The sequence below is a fragment of the Desmodus rotundus genome, chromosome 1, assembly GCF_022682495.2.
Source record: "Desmodus rotundus isolate HL8 chromosome 1, HLdesRot8A.1, whole genome shotgun sequence".
NCBI classification, from domain to species: Eukaryota; Metazoa; Chordata; class Mammalia; order Chiroptera; family Phyllostomidae; genus Desmodus; species Desmodus rotundus.
This window is the reverse complement of record NC_071387.1, coordinates 10404378-10427159: the sequence shown is the minus strand read 5'-3', so window position 1 is coordinate 10427159 and position 22782 is coordinate 10404378. Positions and strand designations below refer to the sequence as shown.

Genomic DNA, 22782 nt, shown 5'->3' with positions numbered 1-22782 from the left:
CGGGAGCAGTGCCCAAAGGGGAGCGTCGGGAGGCTCTACGTCAGACAGGCCGACAGACACGGTCCTGCAGGGCCTTGCGGGGCTCTGGATTTTCTTCTAGGTGTGATGGAAAGGCATTGGAAAGGAACGCCACGCTCAGATTTTAAAGGTTTGCTTTGGTTGATGGGCAGATAATGGACTCTAAGGAGGTGCCAGGGGAGGTGCGGGAGAGTTAGGGAGGCACTGCGGTCACCCAGGCGAGAGGTGGCAATGGCTTGAACAAGAAAGGTAGTGCTGGAGACGGTGACAAGGTGTTGCATTCAAGGTGTATTGTGAAGGTAGAGTGGACAGGACTTACTGCAGGACTGGAAAGCAGGAGAGAAAAAGAAAAAACAAGGATAAAAATGATGGGAACAAGTCCTATTTTATGAACATAATGGTTACATCCTGGAAATAGTTAACACTTCATTTATGAGGCAAGAACTAATCCTGTCCTTTTAAATAGTGATATTAAAAATCAGATACACTTGCTGGCTCAAAAATGAACTGTACTTACCTTAATAAAACAACAGGGCTCTAGAATATTTGGTTTAATGAAAACTTTTGCTGTTATTTTGACATGCTTTGAAAAACCTTTTCTAATGGGGTCCTCTTCCCCAAAACTGAGATGCCAATTACAGAAAATCAACTGGTTGGGGTTACATTTTGCGTTTGATAAAATGGGAGCTGAGATTAAGAGAGTTCACACCATTATCCTAAATATTCCCCTCAATTCTTCACTCTTGTACAAATCAAAATGGTGAGGGACATAAGTTTAGCATAACCGTAAACAAACAATGTTAAAGGACAGGTAACTTCCTAACAAGTTAACACTGGTATTTTACAAACCTTGCACTAGGCTGCTTTCGGCACATTTACGACATGCCCACTTGTGCTTCTGAAACCCTCACTTTGAAAAAGAGACTAAGCACAGCATGATGTGTTCAGGGATTTCCAACAGCAATTTTTTCATTTTTGAAGATTTTACTGATTTTTAGAGCACAGGGAAGGGAGAGAGGGGGAGAGACATCGGCGTTCCAGACACACATCAGCCGGCCACCTTCCACAGGCTGCCAAAAACGGACCTGGCCTCCAACCCAGGCACGTGCCCTGCCTGGGAATCAAGCTGGTGGATTGACGCCCAACCCACTGAGCCACACCAGCCAGGGCAACAATTTCTTTTTAAATACATGTGCATGGAGAACTGCTAGTCTCTTTTCTCATGTTTAACAACAGAAGTAGGCAGGCATAAAGGTGGAGAGAACTGTCTCTGAGGTCACCTCTAGCCAAGCCTTCTGCAGAGAAGCGTCTTGGATGTAGCACCCTCCACATACCCCTACCCCCGCCCCCGCCCCCCGACTGGCCCAAGTCCTGAGGGAAAACAAGGGGGTCGGAGAACTGCAGTCTATTCCAGAAAACAGAGGAGAGAAGACATAACCACACAGTCTTACATTTATTCACACAGAGGCATAAGAATTGGTACAAATAATAGACATTGCTTTAAATACAAATAAATAGTTCTGGTTTCTAAAGGAAACAATTTGAGATAATTCAAAATCAAGTATTTTCTAAGTTCCTATTAAAAATAGAAGACTATTTTGCATTAAGTCAGTCCTATTCCACCACAACCCTTGGAGGACTTGAGGATAAAATGGTGAATTCTATACTAAGAAGTCACCAGAAGGGTGGAAGATGATGCTCCCAGCCCCTGCACTATCCCCCAAATGGAAGGAGAGTTATTTGCATCATAGACAGAGCTAATAAACGCAGAAAGCATTGAATACCTAAAGATATCTAAAAAGATTTACCTTGGGAAATGGGGCAAGAAATTCTCGGAAGTCGTTCTGTGAATTCTGAAACCTCACTATGCTGATGTTTTGGATCAAGTGTCTTAAATTCACTTATGCTCACAGGAAGACTTAAGTTCCCATAGTGAAAGCTTCCTCTTGCTAAGAAGGATAATGGTAAAAAAAAAAAAAAAAAGTGTGTAATCACTAAGAATGGCACCTAAGGTTAAAAAAAAAAAAAAAAAAAAGATTTACCTGGTAAAGCAGCAACAGTGCGACCCAGGGAACAGCCTGTCGACCCAGCACCAAAATGGCACCAACTAAGAGAAACACACTCCTGAATCACACTTCCAAATAAACATGATTTATTTTTCTCTCCTTGTCGCTGTAAGTCATGCAGTGTTTCAGACCTTTAAGAACTACATAAAACATGAGGTGAGCACCGTCGGAGTGGGGCCTGTTCCTCAGACCGCGGCCACGGCGCGTCCCCACCTCACCCTGCACAAGACGCATCCAGTTTCTTCTACTCAGACCCCTACACAATTATCGATAATAATGTCTGATAGAGATCAATACAGAAACGTTTAGGTTTTCAAAGATATTTTTCTTTCCTATTTAGATTGACCATGATACAATTCCAAATAGAACATCTCATGCTATAAAAACAACCTCATGCAGTAACTAAGTGCATTTTAAAAGTCCCGTGTCACTAACGGTATTTGGTATAGAAGGCAGGATTATTAGATTTTTAAAAAATGATCACTATAGAATAAAGTTGGATTTCCAAATACAACTTCTGTTGTGGTACAAAATGCTAAATGTGATTCTACAGTTTTATTGGCACAATTTTAAGATATACACCATATTTTTCCTAATTGGGATTTTAAAACAATAAGCATAATTCTTAAACAGATTACCACAACACTTACTCAAAGAACCAGCTCCCTTTGCCAAGAACTTTTTCCTTTTTAATCCAGTTGGAGGGATTTCCATAGTGAATTCTGGAACAGTTCTGAACATGACTCAAAACCTCTCACTTCCCTCCCTGTCTCTTTCATGTTGTAAAGACACTTGAGCCCAGAAAAATGTTCTATTTTCTTTTAAGACAGATGATAATAAATTTAGTTTCCTGATTTAAATAATAACATTTTTTATGTTTGCCTTTCTCTCTGGCACGCGATATAGTGTTTCTGGAGCTACGAATCCAAACAAACCAGACACCCAGAGCATCCCAGTGTTCAAATCACAATTTTGGATACAATACTATTTATTCTGGATGATGCTCAATTCCACACATACTTCAGGGTAGAAACATCCATAGGAACATCCAAAAATGTTATTTTACCAAACTCTAACATGTGATTGTGCTCCATTATAGTACCAGCCACATCCACAAAGTACAAAGGCAGAGAGGATTTCAGTGTGGAGACCAATATGCGTTCGCTGCTGCAGTGGTTCGTAACCATCATCTTCGAGATTTCCAAGCTGTTCTGGAATAAGGAGTAGTCCTTTTTTTGTCTGGTGGCTTAAAGTAGGAATAAACAGGCGCTGCTGGGTACTCGGCATCGGGATTTTCTGCCATCATCTTCAGCTTTGCTTCAATGGCTTTTATCTTTGCAGTGACGCTGGAAAAAGGACAGCAGAGGGTCAGAGTGGGCCCAGGTGCATTCAGAAAATAGTGTGTATTTCATTTTCCTTGTACCTCTCACTCATGCCAGAAAAGCAACAAGATACTCAAATAGGAACACTAAAGACTTCATAGACAAAACACACACAACGAATGACTGATGCTCTCGTTTCCAGAAGGAGGTAAGTCTGAACCACCTGTCAGGTTTTTCTGTAAGCCCAGACACTGTTAGGAGTACCTCGTCTATTGTCACATTTAATCTGAAGACACACACGCTATGTCTTGGCAGACAGTAGCCCTCAGAAATAATTCATGTTGGAATTGAAAGCAGGGTCTGGAACAGATACTTGTACATTCTTGTTTATAAACAACATTATTCAAAATAGTTAAGATGTGGAAGTAAACCCAGCATCCACTGATAGATGGATGCATAAGCAAAATGTGTATGATACATAATACATTTTAAAACATTATTCAGCCTTAAAAAAGAAAAGAAAATTCTGACATGTTATGACATGGATGAAGCTTGAGGACATTAGGCTAAATGAAAAAAGCTAGTCACAGAAAGACAAATACTGTATGATTCCAGTTAATGAGAGATACTCAGTCAAAATCACAGAGACAGAAAGCAGAGTGGCGGCTGCCGGGGGGTGGGGGAGGTGGGAATAAGGGTTACTGTTTAGTGGCTGTGGAGTCTCGATTTTATAAGAAGAATTACGGAGGTGGGTGGCAGGGGTGGTTGCACAACATCATGAATATATTTAACACCACTGAACCGTACACTTAAAAACTGGAAAAAACAGTTCATGCAGCGTTGAAAGCAGCATGGCAGGGCAGGTTATATTCTTACTGAGGCACCGAAAGGTCAACTGAGACCGTGTCAGACACAGCCAGTGAGTGGCACTGGTTGGATTTTGACTCCAAAGCCCATTCTAATAACTGTGACACTGTCTCACCTTTTGAATCGTTGAGTAATAGCAAAAAAAAAAAAAAATCCTGGAAATCCTGTCAAGTCTCTTTTAATGAGCTAGCTGTACACCTGACAAATGTGTGTTTATAAAGGCTGTCATTTACGGAGTACTTATAATGAGGCAGGCACTGTGCCCACATTTTACAGGTAAAGAATCAAATGCAGAAAGGTAGCGATTTGCCCAGTTTCACACAGCCGACAAACTGCAGAGCCAGAATTCAAGCCTCGCTTTTCCCTCTCCGTCAGGCTGGGGGCTGAGCAGCCCTGTGTTAGGGAGAGGTAATGAGGGGACACTGCAGAAGTTATAAGGAATTCCATTCTGATCAGGGTCACTGCTGCCTTGGACCCGAACACGTTCAGGCAGCGGGGCTCTTCTGGCCCTGGCTCCCTTTATTTTCCATTCTTGCTGCTGTCCATGGTCTACAGTCAGGGAGAGAAACTTGGAAGAGTACGTACACGTGGCCTTTTAGATCTCCTCAAAGGGTGTGCATCGGCTGCACGTGCCCAAACTCCATGTGAGCAACGCCAATTAAAAAGCTGTGTTACAATAAAAACGAACACCGAGGTATTACCAAGAAGCACTCGGGCGCTGCCTTCATTAGTAGGACAGCCAGACATTCACCCTGAACAAGTCTCAGGGAAACCACCTCCTCTAGTTAGGCACAGATGATAACGGAAAGATACAAGCTGAGGTTCTTTGGATGAAAAAATAAATGGAAAACACTAGGTTATCTAGTAAAAAGGGCAAACACGGGAAATAAGACACTAAAGACACGTTCCCCGTAACCTGAAGATCACCCAGCAAAAATGCGGTGACCCCTTCCCAAGAGGAGCCAGGTTTGTGAAAACCTGCACGGGCACCGAACCGGAACCAAGGAGGCTTGGTCTTAGGGGAACTCGGTATCATGGATGCACATTCCCAGTGAATCTACAGGAGTCATTATAATTTTTTTTTTAATCTCTGGAAGTGCAAAAGCAATAAACAGCACAAAATTTAAAAATACCAATGATACTAAACTTTAATTAGTAACAACAATAATTAATTGCAATTCACCAACTTTGTCCCTCCTGAAAACACTTGAGGACCTCCTGCCCCCGTGCTTCAGTGAGGCAACTGTGCACCTGCGGTGCGGTGTACACGGTACTCAAGAACGGCTCTTCTGTTTGTCTTCTGTCTGGCCTTTCATCCAAACAGGCCCTGCTTCCCTGCCTTTATGACTGAGTACTGATTTCTAATCCTCATAAAAATTGACACTCCTTCACATACCTTCTTTCCCTCCCCTGGAGCAGGCCTTCTGAACTGTACGTCTGCATTTACAGCCTGGAGTTTCTCTGAAGTAGTAACTAAAACACTGAATTTTGAAGTCCAGTAAAACTGGCTTTAAATGTGGACTCTGCTATTTTCTAACTGCATGATCTTGGCCAAGATATTTTACCCTTCTAAGATTCAGTTTCCTCTTACGTAAAATAAGTGTAACAGTACTTTTACCAGAATTTTATAATTAAAAGACATGTGGCATGTAAAATGTTCAGCAGTGTGCTTGCTTCATAGTAAGCTCAATAAATCATGGCTATTGTTATTGTTAAAATGTCTCTCTAGACTACAGTGCAAACAACCCCTCCAAAACCCAAATCTCTACTTGTGCTCAACCATGCACTTAACTCCCCTTTCTCTACCCAACCCTTAGTTCCTTCTGTTTTGAATTTAGTCCAAAGTAACTGACAATTTATTCATAAGAGTACCAAACTATTACAGTTGCTGAAATGGTACACAGAATTAAAGTGCTGCAATAAAAAATGCTGTTTAAAGGAACTCACAGTTGGGGAGGAATTAGTGTACAATGGCAAATGCCAAAGAGACACAGGCCTCATTAAAATGCTTATTTTTAGGGTAGAGGCCGTGTCTGGTACACCTTTGCATTCCCGGTGCCAAGCACAATGGCTGGTAGGTGGTCGGTATATCCAGTCTTTTTTGAATGAATTCTATAAATGGGGGGATGCGAAGAGAGGAAATGTATACATTCTGGAGATTAACTGAACACATCTCTGAACTTGTCAGAAGTTAGCAGATTCTATTCTAAATTTAGAGTCTGGAGAGTTACTAGAATAGGGGTGAAGGCTTGGGACGAAGAAATAGTTCCGGCCCCCTTAAAGGTGTCTGTGTTTCCTACGGCACACTGTCTCACCTTAGGTTGGACTGAGTGGGCTCAGTGCTGGAGGATGGCTCAAGGCTGATCGGGAGGATCTTATCATTCTTGTTATGATCATATCTCTGAAAGAGAGAGAAAGGGGAATTATTCACCTGGGCAAAAATCAGCCCTCTACTGCAGAGCACGGGCTCAGACATTTCAACCCCCCCAGCATATCACTGGCACATTTCTAGACAACTGTAGGACTACCTTTACATTTAGAATTAATGCAAAACTCCACAGTTCTGGCTTACAGCTATGCTATACATTTAGAAAAAGACGTTTAGAAGAAGCCTCCCATCTAGCCATTAGTCCTCCTTATTCAGTAGGGAAAGAATTTCAAGTTCAATTTCACACATGGTACAGACACACAGCAGGATTGCCCTCTGACATTCTTATTTTAACGGTCACGTATCACCTCTTACCATATTTATTTTGCTTCATCCGAAACACTTAAAAATTTTGCTAGATTTTTGCAAAGTACCCAGCATAACATTCAACTCCTAACAGGCCTGAGTGGAGAAGAAAAATAGTAACAGCTTTCAGCCACTGATACAGAAAACATTCTCCAGTAAAAGAGCTGTTTAATTTGATGTGAGATAATTACATACTTCTTGTAAAAAGTAAAAATAATACGACAGAGCAATCAGGAGCCTCTGGTCAAAAACAATCATAGGAGAACAGAAGTATGGGGTGCACAGTCTCAAATGAGAGAAGGGGTAAAGAATGATTTCTCCTGCGTGCCTTTTCAACGAGATGCAGAATGAGAAAATTAAGAGCCAGTTTGGCAAATGAGACTTGATTTTTTATATTTTTTAAAAGAGATTTTATTTATTTATTTTTAGAGAGAGGGGAAAAGAGGGAGAAAGAGAGGGAGAGAAACATCTCCACCCAAGAGATATATAGATTGGTTGCCTCTTGCACGCCCCTGACCGGGAACCTGGCCCACAACCCAGGCATGGGCCCTGACTGGGAACTGAACCAGTGACCCTTTGGTTTGCAGGCTGGCACTCAATCCACTGAGTCACACCAGCTGGGGCAGACTTGATTTTCTTTTAAGTACAGAAACCTTTGGTAATTCTCCTTGTTGTATTGAGGAGATGCTGGGACCGACTACCTGAAACACTTAGAAGAATCCAAAGTGTCTGAGCGTTTTCAGCTTGGACGCTGAGCTCAAATGTCTGACTCAACTGGGAAGCCTGTTGGGTAGAGAGCCTCCGATCAAAAACTCAGGCTATATATAGCTAAAAACTGAAGCTCCGTTTTTAACTGTCACAAATCTTTTCGCAGGCAGGTCTGCCAAGACCTCACTGCAGAAGGAAGGGAATCAACACTTGGGGTTACTCCAATCCCCGTACTTCACCACCCCTGTGCTGGCTAGGACAGAAAACTATTCATTTTTTTTAATGGTCACAGCTTTTCCAGTGCATTCTCCCAAGAGACTTCCTACAAGACGAATAAGGCAGTGTGCCGCTTCTCAGGCCTTGAAGACAATACAGACACCGCAAAGTCCCAAAATAACTCTGAAAGTAACTGGCATAGTGACATGCCAGTGTTTTGAGCACTCATGCAAACGACCCACTTCTCAAGCATTTAGAATAAACATTCAAACTCTTCACAGAATTGAGAGGCTGGGGAGAGTCTAATAATGCCTAAAGCAACTAATTTTAAAAATAAATACATTTTTTCCCCTCCAAAGAACCACTGCACCAAAAAAAAAAAAAAAGATAGAGGTCTGAGTATACACATCAGCCACATGGAAAAATCAATCAAAACCAGAATCTGTGGGTATATGGAGGGAAACAATGAAGGAACTTAATCCCTCCTGAGATGTTTCTCAAAAGAAAAATCTGCCAACACACATGGTAAATACAAGTAGGAGACCAAAGTATGGCTGTTCCAGATGTGCAGAGACTGGGACGCAAATGGGTGAGTGGACCACTGTCTTTCGGAAGACTTGGTCAGGATGAGCTGAGGCTGTCTTTCTAGGGTACTAGACTTACCTTGACCTGAGCATGGGCCCATCGCACCACCAGCTTCTTAGACAGAGCCAGCTTGCCATTGAGACACTGGATGGCTTGCTCTGCTTCCTGTCCAGGAAAGGGGCTACAGTTAGTCAAACATTTAAATGCCCAACTAGCTGTTCACAAGGGCTTCACTAGCTCCCATGGGTGAATTTCTAACCAAACTGCTATTGGTAAACAATTGGCGAGACGTTTATAATGGGGGGGGGAAAAAAAAGGCAGAATAATCGAGAGGGTATGAATTGTTGTTGGGTTTTTTTTGCCAGTCAAACCAAAATTCAAATCCTGGCTCTGTCACTTACTGGCAGTTAACATCTGAATGTTAGCTTTTTTACCTGTAAAATCTGGGTACCATTTTTTGGGGGTCCTCGATGGTTTGTAAGGAACAAAAGAGCACGTGTAAAGCATGGGGCATATGGGAAGCACTCAACCAATGTCAGCTAATGGCATTGTTCTTATTAGGTGACACCTTTCTACATCCTTCTGTTACTCAGGGTAGCACCTACTACGTCAAGAAATAGTACTGCCCCTGGAGCTGAATCCTGGACTAAGGGTCGTACTCCCTGGATCCAAAGTGAGAAAGAGTAATGGCCTCAAAGGATGTACAAGGGAGTGAAGAAAACCAGGCCGGAAAAAGCAGGCGTGAGTCAGAGACTGCGGGCAAGGTGTCTGTGTGAGCCAATCTGTGCACCTGGCTTTCAGAGCCAGAAGTCCCCTGGCCCTTTCCCTATCAGATACAGGAGGAACAAGGTTGAAAGGAATTCCTGAAGCTGGATAACAGGCACTCTAGGACCTTCCCAGGAAGCCTGGCTGTACTTTTCCATCCTGCCAAACCTTCGCTGCTCCATTTGTATCCATGAGGCATTTGGCCAAGAGTAATCCATGTTTACTGTGGGTGAAGGAGCCATTAAGGAACAAGAAGAAAAACAGAGACAGTGTGTCTATCTGAGACCTCAGTGTAAGACCAGCAGACACTCCAGCCTGGTTTGACTGCTGATCGTCTTACTCCTCTGGAGCCCATCAGTATGACATTCAACAAATACTTATTGAGTGCCCGCCATGTGTCAGATATTAAATGGTCACTGGCATCCTGGCCTCGCTGTGGCACACAGAGTTACAGGGATAGATAAGAGACAGTTTATTTTTAAGTTTCATTTAGTGAGTTAGAATTTACATGGCACTCCCTAATTAATTCTGTAGCATCAGCAGTAACAAGATGCCAACAGGGGACAAATGGTTTAAGAAATGATTTCCTATCTCTAAACCTTGTTTCAAGTTCTTACAGTTAACACTGTTATCAAATGCCAACTGTGGTTTCATATGCACCCTCATCTCGTCTCTCAACTTCCTATAAGGTAAGAAGAAGGTAGGTTTTTAATCCTCATTTTTAGATGAAAACTGAGACCAAAGAGGTTAAGAGACTCGCCTACAGTTAATAAATAAAAAACCCAGAAACAGCAGCTAGGCTTTGTGACTTCTAGTCCAGTGTTTTTAAACCAACATCTACCCCTGGCAGGACCACTGGCTTCACTGTCTGTAAGAATCCTCAGCATACTCTACCACTGAGGAAGAATAAAGTATTTAAAAATGCTAACCATATCAGGCATTCTTTCAGCTTTCCCCCAAAGCTTGAACAATTAGAACAGTAACGTATCCCTTACTGCCTAACGCGGCTGCAAAAATTAAATCCCCAGCACTGGTCAGGACAAATGACATCCCAGAACACACTGACACATATTTCTTAACAACAATGTGGCAGTTATATTGAGAAAAAAACACGCATGACCTTTGTTGACACCACTCCATCTTCCTGAATGTAGTAAATATGCACAGAGAGTTATAAATGTATCACTACTGCACCATTTACACTTGTGCATCACTGGGGAGAACCTAAATAGCTAACAATTAGTCAAATAACGTAACACAGGGTCGTATAAAGAAATATGCAGTCATCAAAAATCTTGCTGATTAGCTTTTAAACTAAGGTCTAAGTTACATCTAATAAAATGTATAAACATTAAAGATACAGATCGATGAATTTTTACATATTTGTATCTACACCAGAGAAACCACAATATCATGATACAGAATGTTGATATGTGCCAGGTGACAGAAAAGCATTTAGCATACTTTGTGTGATAAACAGGATCACATGATCCCATTCATATGTTATAAAGCCATACATGTGTTTAAGTGTGTGTATGTATGAAGTCTTCCAGAGCTGTTGTTTTGTTTGTGAGAATGTGATGAAAGAAGAGACTAGAAAGAAACATGACTAAATATTAACAATGATTATTTCTGGGTATTGGGCTGATAAGTCACTTACCTATAATAAACATGCTTTATTTTTATAATTAAAAATCCAAATATAGTAATTATTTTTTAAATTTAAGATCATTTATTTATTTTTAGAGAGAGGGGAAGGGAGCAAGAGAGGGAGAGAAACATTGCTGTGCAAGAGAAACATCGATCAGTTCCTCTTTTATGTCCCTGTTGGGAACCTGGTCCACAACCCAGGCATGGGCCCTGACCAGGAATTGAACTGGCAATGTTTCAGTCTGCCGGACTATGCCCAGCCCACTGAGCTACACCAGCCAGCGCCAAATACAATTATTATTAATATAATAACAACTAGGCAATGTTCTCACATAAAACTAATAAAGTTATAGAGAGTATTGAGATACATGTACATATCACGATTGAGGCTGGACATTTTCTTCCTCTGTACATATTCAAATTTGTATGCATTGATTCTGAGACATTGAGAAGAAGGGTAAATTTTTAAGAAATTAAAATAAAAGAGAGTTTGTGGGTGGCTCACCACAGACAGGGAGGGCTTCTGCACCACAGGGCAAAACTACTGAAAGAAAAGGAGGCTTTGTTGGTCAGCCACTAAAGGAAAGAAACCAAACAGAACAGGGAGGAAGATGTCCATGTGTTTAATGTGGGCATCCCAAAGCATCTGATCAGAAAAGTAGGTCAGCTGCCTAGAGAGGGTAGATTTTGGAAATTATTCACTAATTCATTTGTTTACCAAGGATCCCCTTTAGGACTCAGAGCAAGGCACACAGGGATGAATCAGACGTGGCTCCTGCCTGCAAGGAACTGCTATTCTAGTAGTTAAGAGACACACACAAATACTTATGAGAGAGTCTAAGTACTGTGAGTGGGGGAAAGGTTCAATTACCTGCTTAGTTTCAAAGTTAACGAAACAGTACCCTCTAGGCTGTCCCTCCAAAGCACCTGACTTGTGGAAGAGGAAGTCAAACTGCTTTACTGTGCCAAACTTCTGGAGGAGCTTCAGGAGGTGGTATCTGCGGAGAAAGAACAGCCCATGAGTGCGCTCTGGGAGTTTGTTGGCCAATGAGCCTGAACTGTGAGATAAAAGCAGGAGACATTTACCCCAGGGATAAAATCTCACGCCCCCACCCCCGCTGCCTTCCTCCAAAGTGCTGTGTTAGTTTATTTGGCAAACAGAGTTGTTTGCCTCTATTTGGAAAGGGAACTAGAATTGTCATGGCTATGCATCTGCCCAGCACAAAAATACCAAACAAAAACCACACCTAACAAACAGCTGTCTGGCCCACAAGCACCCTTTTTTTTTCGCTTGGAGAAAAGCTCAAAAATAGTGTCGATTTATTTATTTTTAATTTCTTGGCAATGAAATAGTATTTGTGAATAACTACAACTCCATCAGAAACAAACACCCACACTTCAAAAGTGAAAGCATACCGTATCTCAAAAATGAAGCAAAAAATACATACACATCCACACAAACAAAATAATCCCGAAAGACTTCCCCATCAGATTTTATAGTCATGACCCAAATTGCACTTGTGAGAAACTCTGCCCCAAACCAAGTCACAGCTAGTGGCACTTCCATTGTTAAGTGCTTGAGAGTTTCAATTCCTCGTGTGACTGAGCATCAGGACAATGTGGAACCACAGTGTGACTGCCGCTGGTCTCACCCAGGGGAGGAGAACCTGGCCAGTCCCATAACCATCCAGCTGTGGGTGACTAACCAGCCTCAGCTGCTTAACACAGTTTGTAGTCTGGAGTATGGTCAAATAAAGAATATAAATAGCAAGGAAGAAATTTATTCCGAGCTCTTGCTTGCCACTCTGCCCCTCACCCCCTTCTTGGATTCCTTTCTCTAAAACTTACTTGGTTTCCACAGCGCTTTTAAGTTATTCACACAGATACGGACTAACAGGTTGCTGTGGTCAATCTCAATTCAGACTTCCTGTCATCTGATGTAAGGGTGAGACAAACCAACAGCTCTCCCATTTCCTTTTCCTTTGGCCTTCCTCCTCGCTTCCTCCGCACTATTCAAACGGAGTCAAGGCTTTCTCTAAACAATGCTGTCCCTGTGATACTAAAAAGGTATCAGGCCACATGCTAAATCTGTTATTACTGGGAATTCTAACCCACAGGGAGTCAGTAAAGCTGTCCTTACAGCCACATTTATATTCACATTGTTTTCTAGGAGAAATGCATCAAGATTTTATTCTTGACTAAGAATCTCCTTGGGGAGGCAGAAAGGTATGAAATGGATCATACGCTATACTAAATTTGACACTAACGTACACTGGCAAGCAAGCCCATTATCCTGGATCAGATGCCTGACAAAGTGGAGCAAGGAAGACACTATACAGGTCTTTTACCAGGACAGGATGCAAGGATCCCAAGGCATATTGTGGATACTCATCTGGTCTTTAGACCTACTTTGAGAGAAAAAACAACCCTCTGGTTTCCAAATTCTCAACTCCCATCAGGAGACCTCGACTGTAAGTGAGAATGTAGGAGGTGATCCATCAGGGGAAAGGGAGACACCGCAAGTGCAAATTTCTGGTTTTACTTCATTTTTTGAACAGCAAGGGTAAGTCTCTGAAATACAGACAGATGGGCAAGAAGTCTCCCCCCATGCCTTTAATTCCCAGCTGCACTTCACTCACTCTCCCCATTCAAACATTACCACTGCGCCAGTTGCCATGAATGGCGGGTCAACCCCGTTAAAAAAAATGATCTAAAGGGCTACTGTGGGCTGGTCATCTTTTCATTAGCTCTATTCTGCTTAATAGCAGGAAGGTAAGGCGATCGGCATTTCCTAGGAAATGAATTTTAATTTACTCAGGAAAAAAATGCCGACAGATTATTTTCTTTGAAAAGCTAACATTCATGTTTTGCCCGAGAACTGCGACCTTAAGATTCCAGGAACATCTGCTTAGGTCTGTGTCTTTCAACTTCTCCAGGATTTCTTTTCTTGTTTGATAATTTCTTGAAATTATCGGAACACCGAAACAAAAAGAATGAAATGTTTACTATTTTGCTTCCTGGAGATGGGGACTGCAAGCGCTGATAGTGAAAAAAGCCTGAAGACTCTTGCTTTCACATCTGCAAGCACTTTCATCTGCTGCTGAAGTACGGGAGAGCTCACCACTCCTCAGAGCCTGCTGCGCTCCAGGAAATGTGGGCCCTGCAGCCTCCAGGAGCTGGAGAATGACCACACCAGCAACTTAAATCAGTGTTTTCTGTAATGGGTCTTTAAAATGGCCTTCCTTTTTTAAAGAAACTAATTAATTAATTTTTATTTTTTTTTGTTGACACTATTACAGATGCCCCTATTTCCTGCCTCCACCCAGCCCCCACCTCCCCTTCCCTCTGGCCATCACCACGCTGTCGTCTGTGTCTATGGGTCATGTATCTATGTTCCTTGGCCAATCCGTGCACCTTCTTTCATCCAGTCCCCCCTTCCTCCTCCTCAGATAAGTAATTAACCTACACAAATGTTTAAACAACTATGTGTCAAAAATTGTATTAGACACTTAAGACTATCCAGATGAATACGACCAGGTCCCTGCCTTCAAGGACCTCACATTCTGGCTGGAAGGGCTGTGTAATCAAACAATTACAAAACAGTGGCATGCTTGCACAAAGAGGTATACAGGTAAGAATAAAGAGGAAGAGGACCAATTGTGCCAGGAATGTGGTGGTTTGTGAATGCCAAGTACACAGACATAAGGTGAAAAAGAACTGGATCGACTGAAGAGAGTAGCATCAAGAGATGAGGCTGCAAGGCAGCCTGGGGAAGGTTGTGAAGCAAGTGGTGTGCCTAGTGAGGGAATTTGGCTTTGATGCTGTAGGCAATGGCAAGCCAAAGAAATGACATTTAAGATGACTTTTAGTGCACACTTTGTTTCAAAGAAATCTTTCTAAACTTACAGAAATTGTTACGTGGTGGGACTTTATGTTCTATGCTCTGTATGAAATAGACTGGTCTTACTGTGTTTCAGATTTAAGTAAGCAAACAGTAAAGGCTGTTTCATGCAAACCAAGTCATGAAAAGCAGCATGGGAAACAAAGGAAAAGGAAGGGATGGGCTGACAGGGAAAGTGGGGGGTTTCTTCGGGAGTAAACACACTGCTCTTACACATTAATGCATTTACTCTTCCTTGCATTCTAATTTATCTGTGAAAGTCTGTATCAGGACATTTCCACCTGAATGACTATCTGTTGCTTTCAAGTTTACTTACTACACCCCAAATTGTCCTCCTCCCCTCCAGCTATCCCAGTGGTCAGCGTGGATGAGATTCTTTTACATTGCTAAGGCAAGAAACATCTTAAGTCTCTACTCCTCTTCAATCACTTTTTCTTCATCTCTGACTCACCACTGGTCTCCAAGTTCACTGTCACTATCAAGGTCATATAATGGCAGATCTGTAGCTAGTCTTCATCTTCAGTCTTTGCCCCTCCGATTAATCCTTCTTACTGATGTTGCTACCCTTCTAAAACCATCACTTTCATGATGTCAGTCTCCTATAAATACCCACAGTGAGTCTCTTCTATATGAAATTCAAACTTGTTTGAATGAATTTTAAAGGCTGTCTTAATCTGATAGTATCCAACTATTTTCATTATCATTTAGTATTCAACCTCTTTTAGACAAAAAGGTCTTCCTGATATTCTACTCACACAACAATTTTTCGTATTACTACCTTTATTTATGATTGACTATTCACTTAGAATGCTCCTTCTTTTAGAATTTCTCCTAGCTTTATTCCCGCTCATGCTTCTCCTTGTGCATAATGCTATGATTATTAGTTTGGCTTTCCACATAGCACATTTGATATTAGAAAAAGAAAGCAGTATTCACTCTTTTAGAGGAAACTGAAGTGTGGAAAACAGACATTATCTAAGGACATGAACTTTACGGCTTTTCTAATGAAGGCACTAGTAATGATATTTAGAAGTGTTGCTTTAACGTTACAGTTAGATTAGGTCTTGTAATTTAAAAGAAGTCCTTACATTTAAACGTTTAGAATAGGATGCTTTAGGTTATAACTATTCAATTATATGGACTATCATAATTATTATCTATTTGTGCAAAGAGCACTGTATTAGGCAGTGGAAAACTGAGTCAGCTCACAACTGTTCCTATATAAGAAGGAAAATATCTGTTCCACTTGCTTCACAAGGTTGTTCAAGCTTAAATAAGAGGAACTAATGCAATAGGAGAGCTAGAAGAAACGTTCAGATCATTTAGTTGAATATTCTCTTTATGAATAAGAAATATGAAGTATAATGTAGTTGAGAGGAATCAGCATTCAGTAGAAAGAACGTGGGTTTGGAATGTGCTATGGCCATAAATAAGAATATGTCATCCTTCCCCTAAGTCCAAATCCCTGAGATCTAGGCTAGTCATTCAGACATTCCTGGCCTCTAGCACGGTCCTAAAACGGGCAGCCCTGCAACCACAAAGCGCACCCAAATAAACGAGAAGCAGGCTATTAGAGTGACGGACACTCCCTCTAGTGCACGTGCTGTGCAGAGGAGACGGATGGATATCCCACTGTAACTTGAGCACAATATAGATTAATGATTAATAAGCACACACACATAGGATTACTACAAAAAAATTGAGTGGAAAAGTTTTTACCTGTTGCTGTTTTACACACTCCTGTAACCATTCATGACAGTAAAAACACACTATAATTTGTCTTCTAACAAGAGGTAAGAAAGCATTTCTAGAAGAGGGGTATTCAAATCAGTTTATAAGAGATCAGGGAGAAGGATAGCAAAGCATATGAATAGGCAGAGGAAAGAGAGATAAGAAAGGTTTTGCTGAAGGGGAAACGGCAGGAACTAGTACCAATTTGTTGGTGGGGTGTCAGTTTAAGAAAACTGGAGGGTGCTCTGCAAACTTCTGTCAAGAGTCGTAAGAAGTTTAGAGATCTAGATTCAAATCATACCCTCTGAGACTGGAGTGTAGGTCAGGCACCACAAGATCATGTAAGTTTAATCACATAATCCCTTCAATGTCTGTGAGTGACTGCATCTTAATAACTGGTCTAGGCTATTGCCTACCTTGAGAGGAACAGGACCCAGAAGTTTATGTGCTTCAAAAACTTGGAAGGAAATCACATATTTCTATAAGACCTACTATACTAAAATGTTAGATTTCACTGCTATAATTAAGTAAATTAAATGAGGTAATACTAAGCATTTCATGCTAATCATAAGCTATGATTGGTAGTTATGTCTTTAAAAGAGATTTATTACTATTTAATAGATCTGTTTAATAGGAAAAAAAATGTTTTAAAATAAGGAACCCACAGAGGAAAAAGAGTAAAAATGATCTCTAGTCATATGATGTAGGAAGCCACAGGCAGCCCTAGTAAGGCCCCAACCTGCAGGTTAGTACTTGTCATCTACCTTTAGCCTGATGTAAAAAGAGCAGAGAAACCAGTGGAAAAGTTTTGATTCAATGTTCCTATTAATGCTGTAACTGAAGAAAACATTCATTTGCCCAGCTTATGACAATAAACTGAGCTGGCGGATGCCCATGTGAACCAGGACACAATTAGAACTCGGGTCTCATTACAGGGAGTTGCAGCCAAAACAATGAACACGGTTTCTAGGCTCCAGATTTCCATCCAGACAAGCAGAGGTGGGAATGGAAACCACTTTTGGGAGCACCCGTCTCAGCGAGGGTTTTAGATGGAAAAGTTTCTCTGATCAACACACATTTACGGAGAGGTTGGGCAGATTCACACTCATCCTCAAAGCCATGAGCCATAAAGAGAACCAAAATCGATGCACAGTCTGTATTTTAGGGCCCTGAGGACCAAGGTCACATATTATGGGCAACACATCTTAATCATCATCATAATTTCCAGAGGGACCCAGCAGTATCTACCTTTTGCTGATTTGAGCTTGAGCAAATGTAAGGAACTAGCCTTTTCTGCCATGATACATTAGTTTACATTGCTTTTCCTGTCTCTTAATTCCAACCTTTTATGTATCTCCTCTTATCCCAGACTCTGTGGGTCCCTTAGTCTCTTCACCCCTTTCTTTTAACACTATCACAAAGGAGTAACTTCTAGGACTGACGATATCCTCCACACTTACTTCCCCATCCAGCTCAATCCGTTCATCCTTACTACCCTGCCACTAACCACCACTCTGCCCCTACTGAACAACTGAGGGAGGGAAAAACCTCTCCATTCTCTTTGCTAAGAAATGCCTTTCCACTGTAACATCTGCAATGGAAAGCGTGGCCAGTCAAAACAATTCAATTAGTTTTGTGACTGTGGTGGGCAAGGCACCTCCACCTCTTGGGCCTCGGTCTCCTTTACTGTAGGCAGAGAGCTGGACATGTCAGAGGTTTCCATGTTGGCTGCATGGAGTCCTACAAGTGACTGCTAAAGAAAGGGTAGCAGCTACCTAAAGGCTTTGGGAGCGCCTCTTCTCCCCCTCAGTCAGAGCAGCTCCGAGCTTTAACTTCATATACAGGTTCATATACAGGTTCTGATTGCTTTAAGACAAGGCTCCTCAGATTTTAAAAGTATGGAAACTGCTTAGCAAGGGGCAGTTAGTTTCATTCATTCACTGAATGAATGAATGGAAGGGACTGTTGTGATCTCTAAGGTCCCTTTCAGTTCTGACCTCCTATGGCTGTTTAACATGAATTAGAGTCAAGTGCTGTCTATTTGTGAAGGTACTGAGACTTCTGCTTCTTCTGCTTGTGACTTCATTCTGAAAGAATCGTGCCCAAGGCTCATTCTAGAAAATAATTTCCTGGTCACTGGGGATAAGGATTCAAATTGCTGAAAACTGGAGAACATCTCTGGCAAGGAGAAAAAAGTACAGTTTAAAGGCTATTCAAGTCTATGTCTTTGCAGTAGAAGAGCCTAAATGTAAGAAAATTTCAAGATAACAGGATGATAAGCTAATAACAACATCACATCTCCTTTAAAAACAATTAAAACACAAGCAAAAGGGTTAAGCCATATCCTAAAACCCTTGAAAATTATCTGAACATCATCACTGCAAATATCCCAATTTATAGGTAATCAACCAAGATGACTCCGACTTACTCTGTGATTTTGGGGTCCAGGTTGCCAATCCATAACCGGTGCCCTTCCTGCAGGGAACCCTCCGACAGGATGGATGCGTTTTCCAGGGGAAGAGTTTTGGTTTCTGCTTCCATCAATCTCTATAAAATACTACAGGAAATGTGAACGTTCAGGCAGGAGAAAAGAAACACTGTGTGAATATGAGACTTCAAATTCAGCTCAACAAACATTTATTCAAGGAGGGCATGTCCTGGGCAGTCCTTCAAAGGCCTCAGCTCTTCCACAACCAGGGCCCCAGCACCAAGTCCCTTGGGACAGCTCCTCTGGCAGCCAGAAAGCAAAAGCTTCCATTTAAGGTGAAAGGGGCGTGGTTCTGTGTGTAGAAACTAAAGCTTTCTTCTTCTGAAGCCAGAGGCCGACTGGGCAGGAGGCCAAAGTCTCTACAGTCTCTTTGACTACACGATGCTCTAGTCTAACAACTGTCACCCAAAATAAGCTTTGGGAACTATCAGAAAGAGAGTCTGAATGACACTGAAGGAGATGGCTAGGTAACAGCAGTAGCACTTCTTGTGCCCATGGAAGAGGCAGTACAGGAAACTTAAGGTCATAGATTTTGGAGTGAGAACTAAGTTTGAAAGCGGGTTGTGTACCTAAACATTCTAGGCCTCTGTTTCCTCATTTATATAAATGGAAATAACAGTTCTTATTGTACAGAGCCACTGTGAAGATGAATGACAATGCATGGAAAAAAACTACTAAACACTGCATCAGACAACAGTAAATAATCAATAAACATTAGCTATTATCCTATTTACTATTTTGAGACACTGGGAAGAAGACTTCCTCCTTAGTTATTCCATTTCTACCATTTACTAGCTCTGTAACCTTGGGCAAATTACTTAAGCACTCCATGTCTCAGTTTCCCCATCTGTAAAATGGGAATATAACTCATAAGAGTTGTGCAGATTCACTGAGTTAATACACCTAGAGTACCGAGGAAGCATTCAATTAGTATTAGCTTAAATTATTACTAGTCTTAGATCTTGAAATGTCTCATCTCACAGACAAAGAAAGGAAGATGAAGATTATGATGGAGACAGTAGAAGAAAGAGCAAAAACCTGGTGTCTAAAGACCAGGTTTCAAATTTTGGCATTTCCACTGGAAGTCACTTCTCTCTAAGTCTCACTTTCCTCATCTCTACATAATAAACCTTGCCCTGCTTATAACTTACGGCTGCTGAGAGGACCAAACATTAGATGCCAGCTATAAAATAAAGCATTAATAAGTGTATAATGTGGCAGAAAAAGAAAGGATAAGAGGGCTGGGAAGATGGCAGGCTGTGCCAGACTTCAGAGCTCCCTGCAAGAGAAAACACGTGTCCTGTGTAACCAGGAGTGCCTCAGAAGTCAGTGCGCAGGAACTGTCTCCATAACGACAGCTCACAGACATGAACGCTGCCATTACCTCTCATCGCCTTGACGCAGCCCATGAAGTCGCACACCATGGCCCCGAGGTAGCTGTTTGTTGACGGTGTTCATCTATCCCCACACAAGGGTACTTCCTTTCTCACCCCCGTGTTCAATCTGTCCAGCAATGTGTGACAAGCAACCGCCAACTGCTAAACCCGGGGCTTTGTGCCGACAATAGAGAAACGAATAAGCCATAGCTCTTGCTCTTACTTCCTGAGAGAAAAGTGAAATACACATCAACAAAATCCCAGGAATGGCAACAGGGGAGGAGAAACATTCTGTCTTCTGCTTTTCCTCCTCCTTTCTTACACACCCTTCATTCAAAAAAATTTATTGAGGTTCTATTTTCTAGGTATTGTCTAGGTACTGAGGACAGAGCAGTGGACAAGCACAGTCTCTGCCCGCAGGGAGCTTATATTTGCAGGAGGGGCAGGACAAAACAAAAGCTGAACCAACAAGATGTAATTTGTGAGAAGTGCTGCAAACCCAATTAAGCAACGTGATTCCAGGTGAGACTGGGGCTGGACTACTTTAGAGCTAGTGGAGAGGAAAGGCCTCTACAGGACAGGACATCAGAGACGAGACTTGAATGATAGGACCTTGTGATTTTCTCATGTCTAAACAGAGCAATGACACCCACAGCTACTTAGTATCACAGGACAGTACCATTTTTATTGCGAAGAGCACACGCAATGGGCCCAAAAGATTTGCATTCATATCCTGGTTTTTGCACTCAGTTACTGTGCAACTTTCGTAAGTCATGATCTCCTCCTCGCAACCCCTCCTCAGAAGAGCTTTTCCTAGTAGAGTGAGCTCCCTGTCGGTCTCCAACACAGCCACCTTCTTCTTTCCATTCGATACTAGTTCATTTACTGTTACTTACTGTTTTATCTTCTGTTTCCCATAGTAGAGGGTACCTACTAGAGGACAGGGTCTTGCCTATTTTGATCATGGTTCTCGTCCTAGCAAGGCTCACGGCGGGTACTCAATATTTACTAAATGATTGATGAGGCATCTCTACCGGGAGCCTCAGTTTCTTCTTCCTTACGAGGCTTAAGAGAAGACAGTATCTGTGAACGCTCAGCTCAGAGCTTTTTGAGGAATGGTACAGTGTAATGAGAAATCAAGATGGCATAAGACTCTTAAAATCCTTTGAGTCTGTATGGGCGACAACCCCCTAAGACTGTTAACAGAATTGGCAAAAACGCTTTTTCATCTCTCCTTCCTGCTGAGCTGCAACAATCCTGGAAGCCAGGAGTGGCCATATGGGGAAAATGAAGTGCAGAAAAGCAACAGCACTTGTTCCTAATAGCTAACTGGAACGGCGGGGTCAAGCCTGGAACCCCGGCTTCCCGACCCAAGCCGCGAATTTCTAGATGCGATGGGTCACTACGCGGATTGTTATTTCCGGGCCAGCGACGGGACAATCCGGGGCGGGGCCTAAGAAGCGTCTTCTAGGGCAGCCTACTCCAGGAGGCCCTCCGGAGACGGCGCTGCGGTGCAGTTGCACGGACTCACCTTTTGGTCTCGGCGTCTTCCCCTTGGGTCATGCCCCCCAAACAAGTTCCGACCCCACGGTCGACCGCGCTCCAGACGCGTCCGCCTCAACGGTCCTTGCAGCCAGGCCGCGGGTGACGCACTACGCCTGCGCCACCGCCCCGCCCCGTGACGTCATGACGTCAGCGCCGCCGCAGCCGTCTCCGGACTCACACGAGTGTTTTCCCAATACCGTGGGCGATAGCTGGTGAGTGGCCTCGGCGCGACATCGAGGCGCGCGTGGGGTCCCGGTGCCAGAGATCTCTAATCAAGGACTTCTTAGGGATCTTAGGGGGCCTGATCACGGTCCCCCGACACATTACATTCGAGTCCTGCTTGACCTTTAGGGCTGGTGACAGGACCTGTAGCACCGGAGCAGGTCTCACCGGCTGGGGGCGGAACATGTCTCATCAGCTAGGACCTTAGTGGATTTGGGGAGGGGTGTGGGGGCGGGTCGCTTACTAAATTGTAGCCGCTGCTTAGTAGCCCACCACCATGGGTGTACATATTACTACTCCCATGATACAGAAACGGAAGCTGAGAGATAATTTTACCAGGATCACGTGGCTAGTAATTAATAGAGCTTAAATTCCAAAGCCTTAACTTTTAACCATTACTCTGTGCCGACCAATGGCGAAACAGTTGTCATCTCAGTAGCCCTTCTCTGGTTACAAAGTGCTTCTGCAGCCACTATCTCATTTGATCAACCCTGTAACCCGAACAAACGGTATTTCCATCCACCTTTTACAGATCAGATTGAGACCCAGAGAGTTCGATCTGTCTGAGGTCACATACCTAATAAGTGC

General features: G+C 42.5%; 2 protein-coding genes across 3 annotated transcripts in view; one reads left to right on the top strand and one right to left on the bottom strand.

Moving 5' to 3' along the window:
- Positions 1 to 1452: 1452 nt before the first annotated feature.
- RBM18 (RNA binding motif protein 18) lies at positions 1453 to 22095 on the bottom strand. Its single transcript, XM_024562290.3, has 6 exons — positions 21959 to 22095; positions 18992 to 19120; positions 11803 to 11929; positions 8595 to 8681; positions 6589 to 6674; positions 1453 to 3430 (listed from the first exon to the last, which is right to left on the bottom strand). Exons 2-6 carry the CDS (start codon positions 19102 to 19104, stop codon positions 3271 to 3273), a joined length of 573 nt encoding a protein of 190 aa, XP_024418058.1. The 5' UTR covers positions 19105 to 19120; positions 21959 to 22095; the 3' UTR covers positions 1453 to 3270.
- The window catches only part of MRRF (mitochondrial ribosome recycling factor), a 51208-nt gene continuing 50469 nt past the window's right edge, over positions 22044 to 22782 (top strand). For both annotated transcript variants that reach the window (XM_024562339.4, XM_024562337.4), the window contains exon 1: positions 22044 to 22184. The gene's annotated coding sequence lies outside the window, so the exon portion shown is untranslated. The remainder of the gene's footprint in view (positions 22185 to 22782) is intronic.